At 44.3% G+C, this 12,559-nt stretch overlaps 1 protein-coding gene across 1 annotated transcript; it reads left to right on the top strand.

The window, feature by feature from the left end:
• The first annotated feature begins 2,640 nt into the window (after positions 1-2,640).
• LOC110676223 (probable ATP-dependent RNA helicase Dbp73D) lies at positions 2,641-7,149 on the top strand. The gene is made up of 5 exons (XM_021843227.1): positions 2,641-2,755; positions 2,813-4,297; positions 6,319-6,499; positions 6,570-6,743; positions 6,808-7,149. The coding sequence occupies exons 1-5, from the start codon at positions 2,733-2,735 to the stop codon at positions 7,117-7,119; spliced, it is 2,175 nt and encodes a 724-aa protein (XP_021698919.1). The 5' UTR covers positions 2,641-2,732; the 3' UTR covers positions 7,120-7,149.
• Positions 7,150-12,559: the final 5,410 nt, after the last annotated feature.

Genomic DNA, 12,559 nt, shown 5'->3' with positions numbered 1-12,559 from the left:
TTTAGTCAACATGGGATTGATAAGTAAAGTGTAGATCAAGATGAGCATGCCGTTTTGCCGTTGTACCGCGTTGCCGTTCACATTGTGCTTGGGGCCTGATTCATACTCGAGTAAATGTCGCAATCAAATCACTGATTGCTTGCTTGGAGGCTTGCAGGATGCCTTTCAATGTTTTCTCTCCTTCCAAAACCATCGAAATGTTGAATGTGCTTCAACTTTTTGGCACATTATTAGCTGATTTAACAATATCAAAAATTGGTAATCAAACCATAACAAACAATTGGCTTGTTTAGGGGTATTCAGTTTCATGCATATTCGGAATCTACGTCAAAAATTGAGCTAGAATCCAAAATTTTGCAATTTTCCGTGACCTGGAACTATTTTCAAAACACGTTTGAAATTAGTATGGAAATCACTTTTGAATCACCCCTCGGCAAATTTTACTTCGGAACGAGCTGTCATGTGAATTGAAATGTCATTGAGTCAACGGATTGAAAACTTGTTTAACCATTTATAATATCAACATTAAGATTTTGAAATGCAATTAAATCGTGTTATACTTAGAAAAATGTGCTCTTTCGATCAAGCTATGAAAAACTGTGAATTTTTCTTTGTTAAACAACCCAATTAAACAAAACAATGGTCTTTGTTTTCATAGTTCTTACAACTGACAGTGGGCGATATTCACTTATCGCCCGGGACATCCTGGCTACGAAGAACACTGTGTATCGATATATGGTTGTCAGGGGCCTGATGCTATAACATGTTTGACTTACTGTGCGCCCTGTTTTCAAGTTGCCCGTGAGAGAGAGCGAGACAGCAAACTCAGAAATTAAAATAGTCACAGAATTACTAAAGTTTATGCATCAATGACTAATTTCTATCTGTCTCTCTTTCATTCTGCTGTGAATTTTCACATTAACTGTCATTTCGACTGGGTTGAAGCTTAGCGATGCTTCAACCCAGGCGAATTGACAAATAGGAATAAAATTCCCAGCAGGGTGAAAGAGAGTCAGATAGAAAATAGTCGTAAATTACTAAAATTTAGTCATTCTGTGACTACCCCAATGTGATGGATTTTACTAAGGTGGCGCAGATGATTGATGCGTGCCACTAGTTCTCTCTTTCATTCTCCCGCTGTTCTTATGCAGCGCAAATAGTGACGTCACTATTTGCGCTGCATAAGAACAGTAGGAGAATGAAAGAGAGAACTAGTGGCACGCGTAAATCATCTGGGCCACCTTAGTAAAATCCATCACATGAGCTTATGCATGCTATAAAGCTTTTGACTTTTACTGTGCGCCCTGTTTTCAAGTTGCCTGTGAGAGAGAGAGCGAGACAGCACCAACGCATGGCGCACAGTAAAAGTCATGAGAACAAAAGAATTTATGGCACGTACAGAGACTCATAGGCCAGAAGAAGTGGATGAACTTGTCATTCATTTTTCTATCAATTCTCATACAAAATCTACTTTCTATCAATTCTCATACAAAATCTTCTATCTTCTTTCTCTGACATAAATTCACTCTAGGTGAACCACTTCCCCTGGCCTATTATGACTACCCGTGTTTCTGAGTGACCAACACACGGCGCACAGTAAAGCCTGATTCGCTGCTGACAAGTAATTTCTTGGCCTATCTTGATGAATGGAAAATTTCTGCAAGTTATCGATCAAGAATGCACTTTTTTCTGATCGCAGTCGCAGTTAAAAATAAATGTCAGTTCAAATGGGAGTCGCTGTAGAAAATTTCTGCAAGAAATCGGCGAGAAATTTCTTTAGGATTCCTTTTCAGTAGCAAATCAGGCTTAAATGCTACTGAAAAGGAATCGCTAAAGAAATTTCTCGCCGATTCCTTGCAGAAATTTTCTACAGCGACTCCCATTTGAACTGACAATTCTTTTCAACTGCGTACTGTGATCAGAAAAAAGAGCATTCTTGATCGATAACTTGCAGAAATTTCCCATGCATCAAGATAGGCCGAGAAATTACTTGTCAGCAGCGAATCAGGCTTAAGTCAAAAGAAGAAGAAGCAAAAGAAACAAATGAATTTATAGAAGAGTGCATGGTGACGTCACGAAAAATTCTCCTTCTCTGTCCCTCTTTCATCACGCTCAATTGACTTTCCTGCTCTTTGACACTCACTGCTGGAATTGTTTAGATTTTTTTTATATGGAGTTGACATTCACTGCTGGAATTGTTGACATTTTTTTATATGGAGTTTCGAGGTTAGGTCAAGCGTGCAACCAGCGTTGCCAACCTTCCAGATTTTTTTTTTTTTTTTTTTAATCTTTATTAGAGTGTATTTTAACGCACGAGGGCTAGTTCTACACTTCCTTCCAGATTTGTCTGGAATATTCCAGATTTTCGAGGCCCCATTTTACAAAAATCTGGAAGATCCAGATAAAATTTGCAATTAATTTGTAAGGTTTTGTAAATAATTTGTAAGGTTCTCCATATACGACATAAGAGATCCAGACTTTTCCAGACAAATTTTCAAAATCTCCCTGATTTTTGAAAAATTGACTTAGCATCCCTGCGTGCAACGATCTATGACACTTTTTCCACATTTTATGGCAAAGGTCGTTTCGATCTTGAAGGGGCATTTTAGTACTCACAAATTAGTACAGTAGTTAGTATTTTTGTTTTTATTGCCAAATGCAAACAAAAGCGCACGTGTTGTCGAATTTTTGAATTGGTGCGGATTTCTTGTTATATTTTTGAAGCTAAGAGCATGGAATTATTTGCTGTAAATCGGTAATGTTAGTCGAATTGAATAGAACTAGTCATTTATATTGTTGTTTCATTATATAGATATGATGGAAATAAGCTCAGTGTCGAAGATGAAGCTGAACAAGAAAGCATACTGTTGGAACGCCTTCAATCACGAAAACCGAAGTCCGAAAGATCCAAGGGATTAAAACCTCCTCCCGGAACGGACACCGTGCATGAAGAAATAGTTGAGCCCGAGGAATCTGAGGCACATACGACTCATGATGATCCTGTGGAAAGCCCCGCAGATGACATTCCAGGATTAGGCGGTGATACGGATAACTTGGAGGAGCAAACTCCTGAAGCCAAGGATCAACAGCCAGAATTCGTAGTGCTGGGCGAAGATCAGTTCAAGAAGCCCAAAAAGGTCGAAGAAGTGCTTCCTCCTTGGCTGTCCCATCCTACGGTTATCGATAGCGATCTTAGTAAGAAGGGCAAATCCATCAAAAAGCTGTCCTATCTGGACGAGCAGTTGCGAGCCAATTTGAAAGAAATGGGATTCAAAAGGCTATTTCCTGTTCAGGAAACGGTTATACCTTGGATTTTGGAAGCTCACAAAAAGCCCGCGCCATTCTGGCCTCGAGACGTTTGCATATCGTCTCCTACCGGTAGCGGCAAAACTTTGGCATTTGCCATCCCAATTGTGCAGCTGTTATTGAAAAGGATTTCCCCAGCCATAAGGGCATTGGTCATTTTACCCGTCAAAGAACTGGCCGAGCAAGTCTTCGGGGTGTTTGATAAGCTCTGTAAGGGGACGAAATTACGCCCATTGCTATTGTCACGCAAACAAGTTTTCAGCGTAGAACAAACCAAGCTGGTTGATCAATTCAACGGGGAATACATTTCGAAGGTGGACATTGTCGTAACTACAGCTGGTCGTCTAGTCGAGCATCTGCATTCTACAAAGGGTTTTACGCTGAAGAGTCTTCGGTTTCTGATCATTGACGAAGCTGACCGTGTGATGGATCAAATTCAGAACGATTGGCTGTATCACCTCAACAAACACGTGAAAGAAGAATCGGACGAATATCTCCTCGGGAGAACTGCCGGTCAATTGTCACAGACGGAGCTTTTCGACAAACCGCGTCAACCACATAAACTGCTATTCTCCGCCACCCTCAGTCAAGATCCGGAAAAACTCCAGACATTCAGGTTGTTCCATCCGAAGCTGTTCACTGCCATCGCCAACCCTGCCAAACGTTTGGCAATTTTGGAAAAACTGCACGCAAACGCCGAAGAAAAACGTGGCAAATTCGTTGGACAGTATGCAACTCCACTGGAGCTGCGCGAGATGATTTGCCTGACTCAGTACAAGATCAAACCGCTCACCTTATTCGCCTTGCTGAAGGAAAACAACTACAAACGGTTCCTGTGCTTTACCAATTCCATCGACGCATCGCATAGGTTGTCTTTTGTGTTGCAGAAAATGTTCGGTACCGAGCTGATTGTCGAAGAATGGTCTTCATCGCTAGATCCGGCAACGAGGAAAGGTGTGCTCAATCGATTCGCATTGGGAAAAGTGAATGGGTAAGTTGGGTTTGTTGGGTTGGGTTTGCGATGAATTGCAATTGTTTACGGCAGATACAACTTTCGATCGAATCCACGGCCCAAATCACCCTCCATCAGTTTGTTTCTAACTTTTGTATTTTACAACTCAAATTGTTTCTGAAAGTCATCTGTAACTTCTGAACTTAAGTAACTTTTATAGGGGTCTAAAACAGCTTCAGTAATACTTTGAAGCTTGTGCAGAGAAATTAGGGGTCCCTTCATTTTTAAATCCTGTCCTGAATGTAGGGAGAAGTCCTCTATGCCCGGACACTTTTTGTTTTTTGATAATATTTAAAAATCGACAATAGAGTGTTTCGGAAAGCCCAAGCAAGACAGTTTGTTCTCGGGACGCCGGGGTTTGTGTTTCGTTTTCGCGCGTTTTGCTGGGCAGTGCTTCGGAAAGCCCAAGCAAGACAGTTTGTTTTCGGGACGCCAGGAGTTTGAGTTTCGTTTTCGCGCGTTTTGCTGGGCAGTGCTTCGGAAAGCCCAAGCAAGACAATTTGTTTTCGGGACGCAAGGTAGTTTTACGGTTCGCGTTGTGTGAGTGCGAAAAGATATCCGTGTTCAGTCGAGGATGAATTACCAACTGGTGATCTTGTTTCATCCTTATAATGACACATTTTTTCATGGCAGCGTTATTTTTATGTATTATTCAAACAATCTTTGTTTGGTTCGTCACTCAAAGTGTCGGCATTATGCCTGTTTTACATAATTTCTATATACATATATTTTCTCTCTTTAAAATTACTAAAAACATCTTTTGAATGGTTCGACATTATAGATGCTGACGTATTCTTTAAAACTCCTACCAACAACTTTTCATCTCGAGACAAAAATGTACAGCGTTACTCTTCTGTAATTTTCAAACAAACTATGTATGGTTCGTCACTACAAGTGTCGGCATCATTCTTGTTATTATTATTATTTTTATTATTATTATTATTTTTATTATTATTATTATTATTAATATATACATATATATTTTTCTTTTCGCCATTACTAAAAACATCTTTTGAATGGTTCGACATAACGGATGTTGACGTATTTTTTAAATCTTCTACCAAAAACATCTCGAGACAAAATGCAAAACTAGCTTTAAGTTTAAGTCGTATTTTCCCTCCTTATCCATGGATCGCATCACTGACCAATGGTGACTCCCAGATCTTTTCCTCCCTCACTAATAAACACCCTTCCCGTGGTGATTGTGGAGATGCAGAGGTATTCTCGGTCTCTAGAAGCAACAATCATTACACCCTAACATTCCTTTCCCATCCCAACTGACTGTAAGGACTTGGCCGGCGCCGTTATTGATCAATAATATTAGATCTGCTAAAATTGTACTTCGAGAATAAGCGGAAACTCCCATTCCTTATTCATTTGGATCGTAGTGCAATTCTTACCAGGTCCGATCAATCACGGAGTAGCAACCATTGACATGTACAGTCAGTCTATGCTATGCTATGCTATGCTATGCTTTGATAATATTTAAAAATCGACAATAGTTTACCGTTTATTTTTGTACAGTCTAAAAGATTAGCAATATTTTAGGGGGTAGGTGGTTGTCCTAACGTTGTTACGACTCATACAAAAATTGTAGAGTATCAATACAAAAAGCGTCACGATGGGGTGGGTGGGGATTCTACCCCATTAACCCGAATGCCATTTCCCCGAATGCCATCACCCCTAATTCCATTACCCCGATTGTACCCTTACCCCGAATTCAACCACCCCGAATGCTATTTTCCCGAGTTCACAATTATCTTGACATGATGCTATTGATGACATTTCCCCATGATATTGGAATTCGGGGTAATGTCATTCGGGTGAATGGCATTCGAAGTAATGGGGTAGAATCGTGGGTGGGTATCCAAAATGACCAATTTAAGCGTTATGAAATATATAAACCAGCCCTAATATCATTATTCGTTTTTGGAAAATTCAAACTGTCCGGCCATAGAGGACTTCCCCCTACATAAAACTAAGAGAGTCTTTTATTTCAGAATTATTTGTACGGATGCTCTTGCTCGAGGTATTGATATAGATGACATCGATGTAGTGATATCCTACGATATGCCCAGACATATCAACACTTACATTCACCGAATCGGACGAACGGGTCGAGCAGGAAACCGAGGAACCTCTATTACTATGCTGATCGATGAAGAGCGGAAAAAGTTCAATGTATGTTCTCTGCTAATTATGAAATCAATGTTGAAAAATGTTTTCAACTTTATTCTATAACTTCTCGTAGGCAACGTTAGCTGAAGCTGGAAAAAGCGAGCTGGAAACGATTGAAGTCCTACCAAACGCTGAAGAAAAGTATGCACTCCTGTATTCAAGTGCGTTAACTGATCTTCGCGATGCACTGGATTTGGAGAAGCAGACCATCAACAAAATCCGTAACGGAATGTCTATTGCTAGCATGGTAACTATAATGTTAATAATCAATCTTTCATATGCAATATTCTTACTGATTTTATTTCTCGCAGACCAAAGTCAACTTGCTGAGTAAGCTGAAGGATCGAGTTGATATCGAGAATACAAATTCAACTGAGACAATCAAATCGTTGGTACATCTACCTAAAGCTTGGACGAACGAAGCCATCCAAAAACGAGCTACCGATTCTAAGGAGAAGAAAAGGAAACAAAAACTCTTGGGTGACAAACCTGAGGGCAACGCTGACGAATCAGCGAAGAAACAGAAGCTAACCCATCAAAATGTTCGAGATGGCAACGGAAGAAAAAATAAAAAAGCTCGGAAGATACCAAAACTTGCCGGTGATGCAGACGGTAAGTCATAGAAAATAAAAAAATCAAAATGTATAATTTTATACTAGTTTTTGAATTTTCTAAAGATTGATAATATCTCAGCCGCTAATGAACCTTTGGTACTGCAATTAATCTTGATTGGAACTAAATGACGCCTTTTTTAATAGAGAGCAAAAATGAATCATTTTTTTCTTCATTTTATAAAAATCATTTGAAGCTGTAAAAACTAACATTCAAGCTTGAAATATTGTACGTTTCATTGACAACAAAACGCGCCGCAAACTTTCAAACAGACCGACAAAATCGTTGCCAGCACTGCGCTGTACTGCCCCACGGTGTACTATTTACATTAAGAAGGTGATATAGAGCTTAGTGACATTTGAACACACGTAGACTAGCATCTTCACGGCTGTTTGGGCACGTCAGGAGTTAATCATCAATGTTAACTTCCTTTTTCCCGAACAGCCTAGATAGCCGTGTAGTGTCGGTAGCGGTTGTTTCAATTGGCTAAGAATTAACACTACGGACTGCCTGTTCCGGTGGTAAAAGTCCATCTCACAGGTGACCCCTAATTCATGTCGCTTTAAGCTTACCGTGCCTAAGAATGAATGGTTAGGGGGGTCTAAAAAAACCTAACCGCAAACGGAGCCTGTGGAGTACCAGGGCGCCCTCTACAGTATTGTGCCCTTCCTGTGCTACCCGGAGCAATGGTGCAGGTGACCTTGTGTTTCTCCGAGACAATCGGCTTCCCTTCTTCAGTCTCAAACCTGAGGCTAAATAAGGGTGGGATTATAAGGATGTTGTAAATTAGTTTAAATTTTTCACCCTTATGGCTTCGCATTATGCGTTTTTTTTTTTTTTGTTGGGGCAGCAGGGACGAAAGTCCAGGGGCTTAACGGACCCCCCCCCCAGGACCTCTGCGAGTTGGGGAGTTGCCCAGGATGTGGTGAAGTTCGCAGTGGGCTCTGATGAACCTTCATAAAAACCACAAAAATCCGAATGCAACTCTGTCACAGCGACCGGTGCCGCTTAAAGTACCCTAGCCCAAACTAACAGGAGTGCCAACCGGCACATCAGGATTGATGCCAGTGAGATCCTGATTATGGCATACTGGTCGCGATACAAACGGACAAGGCATGGAATTACGAGTAGGAGTGCTTCGAGCACATTGGGACCAACGCCAGTACGGCCCCAATTATGTATACTGGCAGCGCACGACAAAGGACAAGTAACGGCATATGTACTAGATAATATGCTTTGAGGCTGACAGCGGCGACATTCTACTCCCTTAGTAGGGTCGGGTGACACTGGCCCGAAACGGCGAGTGGGTTAATGGCGCAGGCTGCCCCCGTCCCGTAAAACCGTGGCAGGCCTTAGAGTACGTTCCAAATCCGTCGCCTGGTTGTTCCAACTGGGCGGGAGTAGGCTCAGATGCCATTACCTGACCTGCGCCGATCCGGCTCTGAACATAGTACCCCATAAAGGACTATGTCAACCCTAGCATGGCCTCCCTGCTTGCATAGATAACCATGGGATTATAAAGGCGACTATTCCAGCGGAGATGGATAGCGGCTCTTAGGGGGACCCATAAGAGATGATAAACCAAAACAAACAACTAGCGGAATGTGAAGGAGAGGCTTCTGGACCTATCAGTAACCGGCTAAGGTTCCCGCCAAGGAAGGAGGCGACCAACTTTATTGAAAACAGTGTGGGCAAAAGCCTAGATACTGTGACGACGGCAGGCACTGGCCGCTCCAGTGCAACATGTGTGGTGACCGATGGCCCGGGACTAATCGAGGCCATGGATCGCAATAGGGAGTACCTCCCTAAAATGCAGGTAGCTGCTGAGCAACTTGATGTCATCATCGAGTATGTTAAGAGCAAAACAAATATCAGCAAAGACTTGAAAACAAGTCTACTGAAATTGCGACAATCAGTCCTAGCTGCAAAGCAGGACTACGAGAAAGCCAAGGAACAACTTGGCAAGGTAGAAGGCCAAAAAGACACTAGGTCGTGTCAGACCGAAGTGTTTTCCTTCACAGGCAACGCGAATATATCTGATGATATTATTCGATACGCGATGCGGAAGAGGGAAGCTTCCGGGGATGAATACGTGGCGAAAAGACGTATGGTTGCTAAGGGAAAAGTGACCTACGCGGCCGTCCTCCAGAGCGGAAAAGCTGGCACGAGCCAAGCCCCGCGATCAAGAGGACATGGCAACAAAGGAGAGGCCAACACCAAGCCTAAGGCCAAGAAAGCCAAGAAAAAGGAGCCACGGGTTAACCGGAACCAGGCAATGCATCCACAGGAACCACGGGCGCAAGGCAACAGCAACCCGTGGATACGAGTTGGAAATAAGAAAAAACAGAGGAAACCGAAAACGGAGCCCAAGGAGAGCGCTAAACCGAAAACAGCGAAACGTAGGAATTTAGGCGAAGCCCTCGTTATCAAAACGGAGGAAGCAAAATACGCCGAGGTTCTGAAGGCGATGCGAAGCACAGAGAAGCTATCGCCATTGGGCGCAGACGTGCGAAGCATAAGGCGAACTAGGATTGGTGAAATGATCCTAGTCTTAAAGAAGGACGCCAAGGAAAAGGGTGCAGTCTATAAGCAACTGGCACAAGAAGTACTTGGTGACGAGGTTGATGTAAGATCCCTTACTGCTGAAGCGACTCTCCAGTGTAAAAATCTGGATGAGGTCACCGATGCAGCGGAGGTCTCGGCTGCCCTCAAAGAGCAGTGTGACATCGACGTAGCCAGTAAGGCCATCCACCTTAGAAAGGGCCCGCAGGGCACCCAGGTGGCGGCGATCAGGCTGCCGGTCGCAGAGGCCAACAAAGCGAAGAACTTGGGCATACTCAAGGTAGGCTGGTCGGTTTGCCGGCTGAGCATACAACAGCCTCCTGAAGTTTGCTTCAAGTGTTTCGGGAAGGGCCATAAGTCGTGGAATTGCAATGGTCCCGACAGAAGTAAGATGTGCAGAAAATGCGGCGCTGAAGGCCATAGGGCAAGCGATTGTAAGCAAATCGCTAAGTGCCTAATATGTGTCGACAGAGCAGACAACGGACACTTAACGGGCGGACCCAAATGTCCGGGCACAAGCGGAGTATCAAAGCAGCCAAAACGGAAGTAACACAGTTAAATTTAAACCACTGTGATGCAGCCCAGCAGCTGCTTTGGCAGTCAGTCTCGGAAACCAAGACTGACGTGGTGTTATTATCGGACCCATACCGCATACCAGCCAACAACGGGAATTGGGTGGCGGATAGGTCTCAACAGTTAGCAGCTATAGGGACGACAGGACGATACCCAATCCAAGAAGTAGTCTCTAGCTCAAATGACGGTTTTGCGATAGCAAAAATCAACGGCGTGTTCTATTGCAGTTGTTACGCGCCCCCAAGGTGGTCGATTGAGGAATTTTCCCACATGGTCGACAGGATGATAGCCGAACTAGCTAATCGGCAGCCAGTAGTGATAGCTGGCGACTTTAATGCATGGGCAGTGGAGTGGGGTAGCCGCTGTACCAATCAAAGAGGCCAACTATTGCTGGAATCCCTGGCCGCTTTAAATGTAGAGCTGGCAAATGTGGGTACAGTGAGTACCTTCCGCAGAAATGGTGCAGAATCGATTATCGACGTGACGTTTTGTAGTCCTAACCTTTTAGGTACCATGAACTGGCGCGTTGATGACGGTTATACTCATAGCGATCATCAATCGATTCGCTATAGTATAATACCAGGCGGACGGAAGGCGGCGCGATGTAACTCGACCCAAACCCGAGGATGGAAAACAGCGCGCTTCGACGGCGAAGTATTCACTGAAGCCCTGAGGCGCGAACGGAACACTCTGGACCTAAACGGTGAAGAGCTAGTTGCTGTAATATCACGAGCGTGTGATGCTTCCATGCCGAGAAAAGCACCTCCTAGAGAGAACAGGCCGCCGGTGTATTGGTGGTGCGAATCAATTGCAAATCTTCGAGCAATCTGCCTTCGGGCTAGACGAAGAATGCAACGCGCACGCACAGAAGCACAAAGAGAGGAACGCGGTGCAGCATTCAGAGAGGCAAAGTTGGCTCTCAAAAAGGAAATCAAGAGTCGAAAACGGGCATGCTTTGAAAGCCTATGCGAGAGTGCCAATTCTAGTCCATGGGGTGACGCCTACAGAGTGGTAATGGCTAAGACCAAAGGAGCCATAGCGCCCCAAGAGAAATCGCCCGAGTTGCTGCGATCGATAATCGATGTACTCTTCCCGCACCATCCCATAAGCCCATGGCCCCCAGCGCCGTATGCGGCAGATGAAGAAGAAGAAGTGGCGAGAGTGACGAACGAAGAACTGGCAGAAGTCGTGAAATCATTCGCGTCAAACAAGGCACCGGGACCCGATGGTATCCCGAATGTTGCCTTAAAAGCGGCAGTGAACACGGATCCGGACATGTTCAGAACCACGATGCAACGCTGCATTGATCAAGGAATCTTCCCGGATGTATGGAAGCGACAGAAATTGGTGCTACTACCAAAGGCGGGGAAACCACCAGGTGATCCGTCGGCGTATAGACCTATCTGTCTACTAGATACGACGGGCAAGTTATTGGAGAGGTTGATTCTCAACAGACTAGTACCGTATACGGAGAGTGCGGACGGCCTGTCCAACAACCAGTTTGGATTCAGAAAAGGTAAATCTACTCTGGACGCCATCCAGTCGGTCGTTCAGACAGCTGAGGTGGCAATCGAGCATAAAAGGAGCGGCATCCGTTACTGCGCGGTTGTCACTCTGGATGTGAAGAATGCGTTCAACAGCGCAAGCTGGGAAGCAATAGCACACGCGCTTCACCGCCTCAAGGTACCGGTGCAGTTGTGTAAGCTTCTAGAAAGCTATTTTGATGGTAGGATTCTACTGTATGACACAGAGGAGGGGCAGAAAAGCGTTCGAATTACCGCGGGAGTACCTCAAGGTTCAATCTTGGGCCCGCTGTTATGGAATGCGATGTACGATGACGTACTGAGGCTGCCCCTCCCGACGGGTGTTAAGATTGTTGGCTTCGCCGACGATATCACCCTAGTGGTCTATGGTGAATCGATGGAGGAAGTAGAGTTGACAGCAGCGCACTCTATTTCCCTGGTTGAGGAATGGATGAAATCTAGGAAACTAGGACTGGCCCGTCACAAGACTGAGGTGGTGGTGGTCAACAACCGCAAGTCCGAGCAACGGGCGCTTATCTCGGTAGGTGATTGCACCATAGAGTCCAAACGATCCCTTAGGCATCTTGGGGTAATGATCGATGACAAGCTGAGCTTCGCTAGCCACGTTGAATATGCCTGTAAAAGGGCATCTACGGCTATAGCGGCGCTTTCGAGGATGATGTCTAACAGCTCTGCTGTAATTGCCAGCAAACGCAAGCTGCTGGCAAGCGTGGCGCTATCCATACTAAGGTATGGAGGACCAATCTGGTCAAAAGCGCTTAGAACAAGAAGA

The sequence above is a fragment of the Aedes aegypti genome, chromosome 2 (genome assembly GCF_002204515.2).
Source record: "Aedes aegypti strain LVP_AGWG chromosome 2, AaegL5.0 Primary Assembly, whole genome shotgun sequence".
Lineage (NCBI taxonomy): Eukaryota > Metazoa > Arthropoda > Insecta > Diptera > Culicidae > Aedes > Aedes aegypti.
The sequence above is the reverse complement of the archived record's forward strand: the minus strand, read 5'-3'. Positions and strand labels throughout refer to the sequence as shown.

Coding starts and splice junctions, on each gene's coding strand:
- LOC110676223 (XM_021843227.1), top strand. CDS start 2,733: ATGGAATTATTTGCTGTAAATCG. Junction 2,756..2,812: donor GAATTATTTGCTGTAAATCG/GTAATGTTAGTC, acceptor TTCATTATATAG/ATATGATGGAAATAAGCTCA. Junction 6,744..6,807: donor GAATGTCTATTGCTAGCATG/GTAACTATAATG, acceptor TATTTCTCGCAG/ACCAAAGTCAACTTGCTGAG.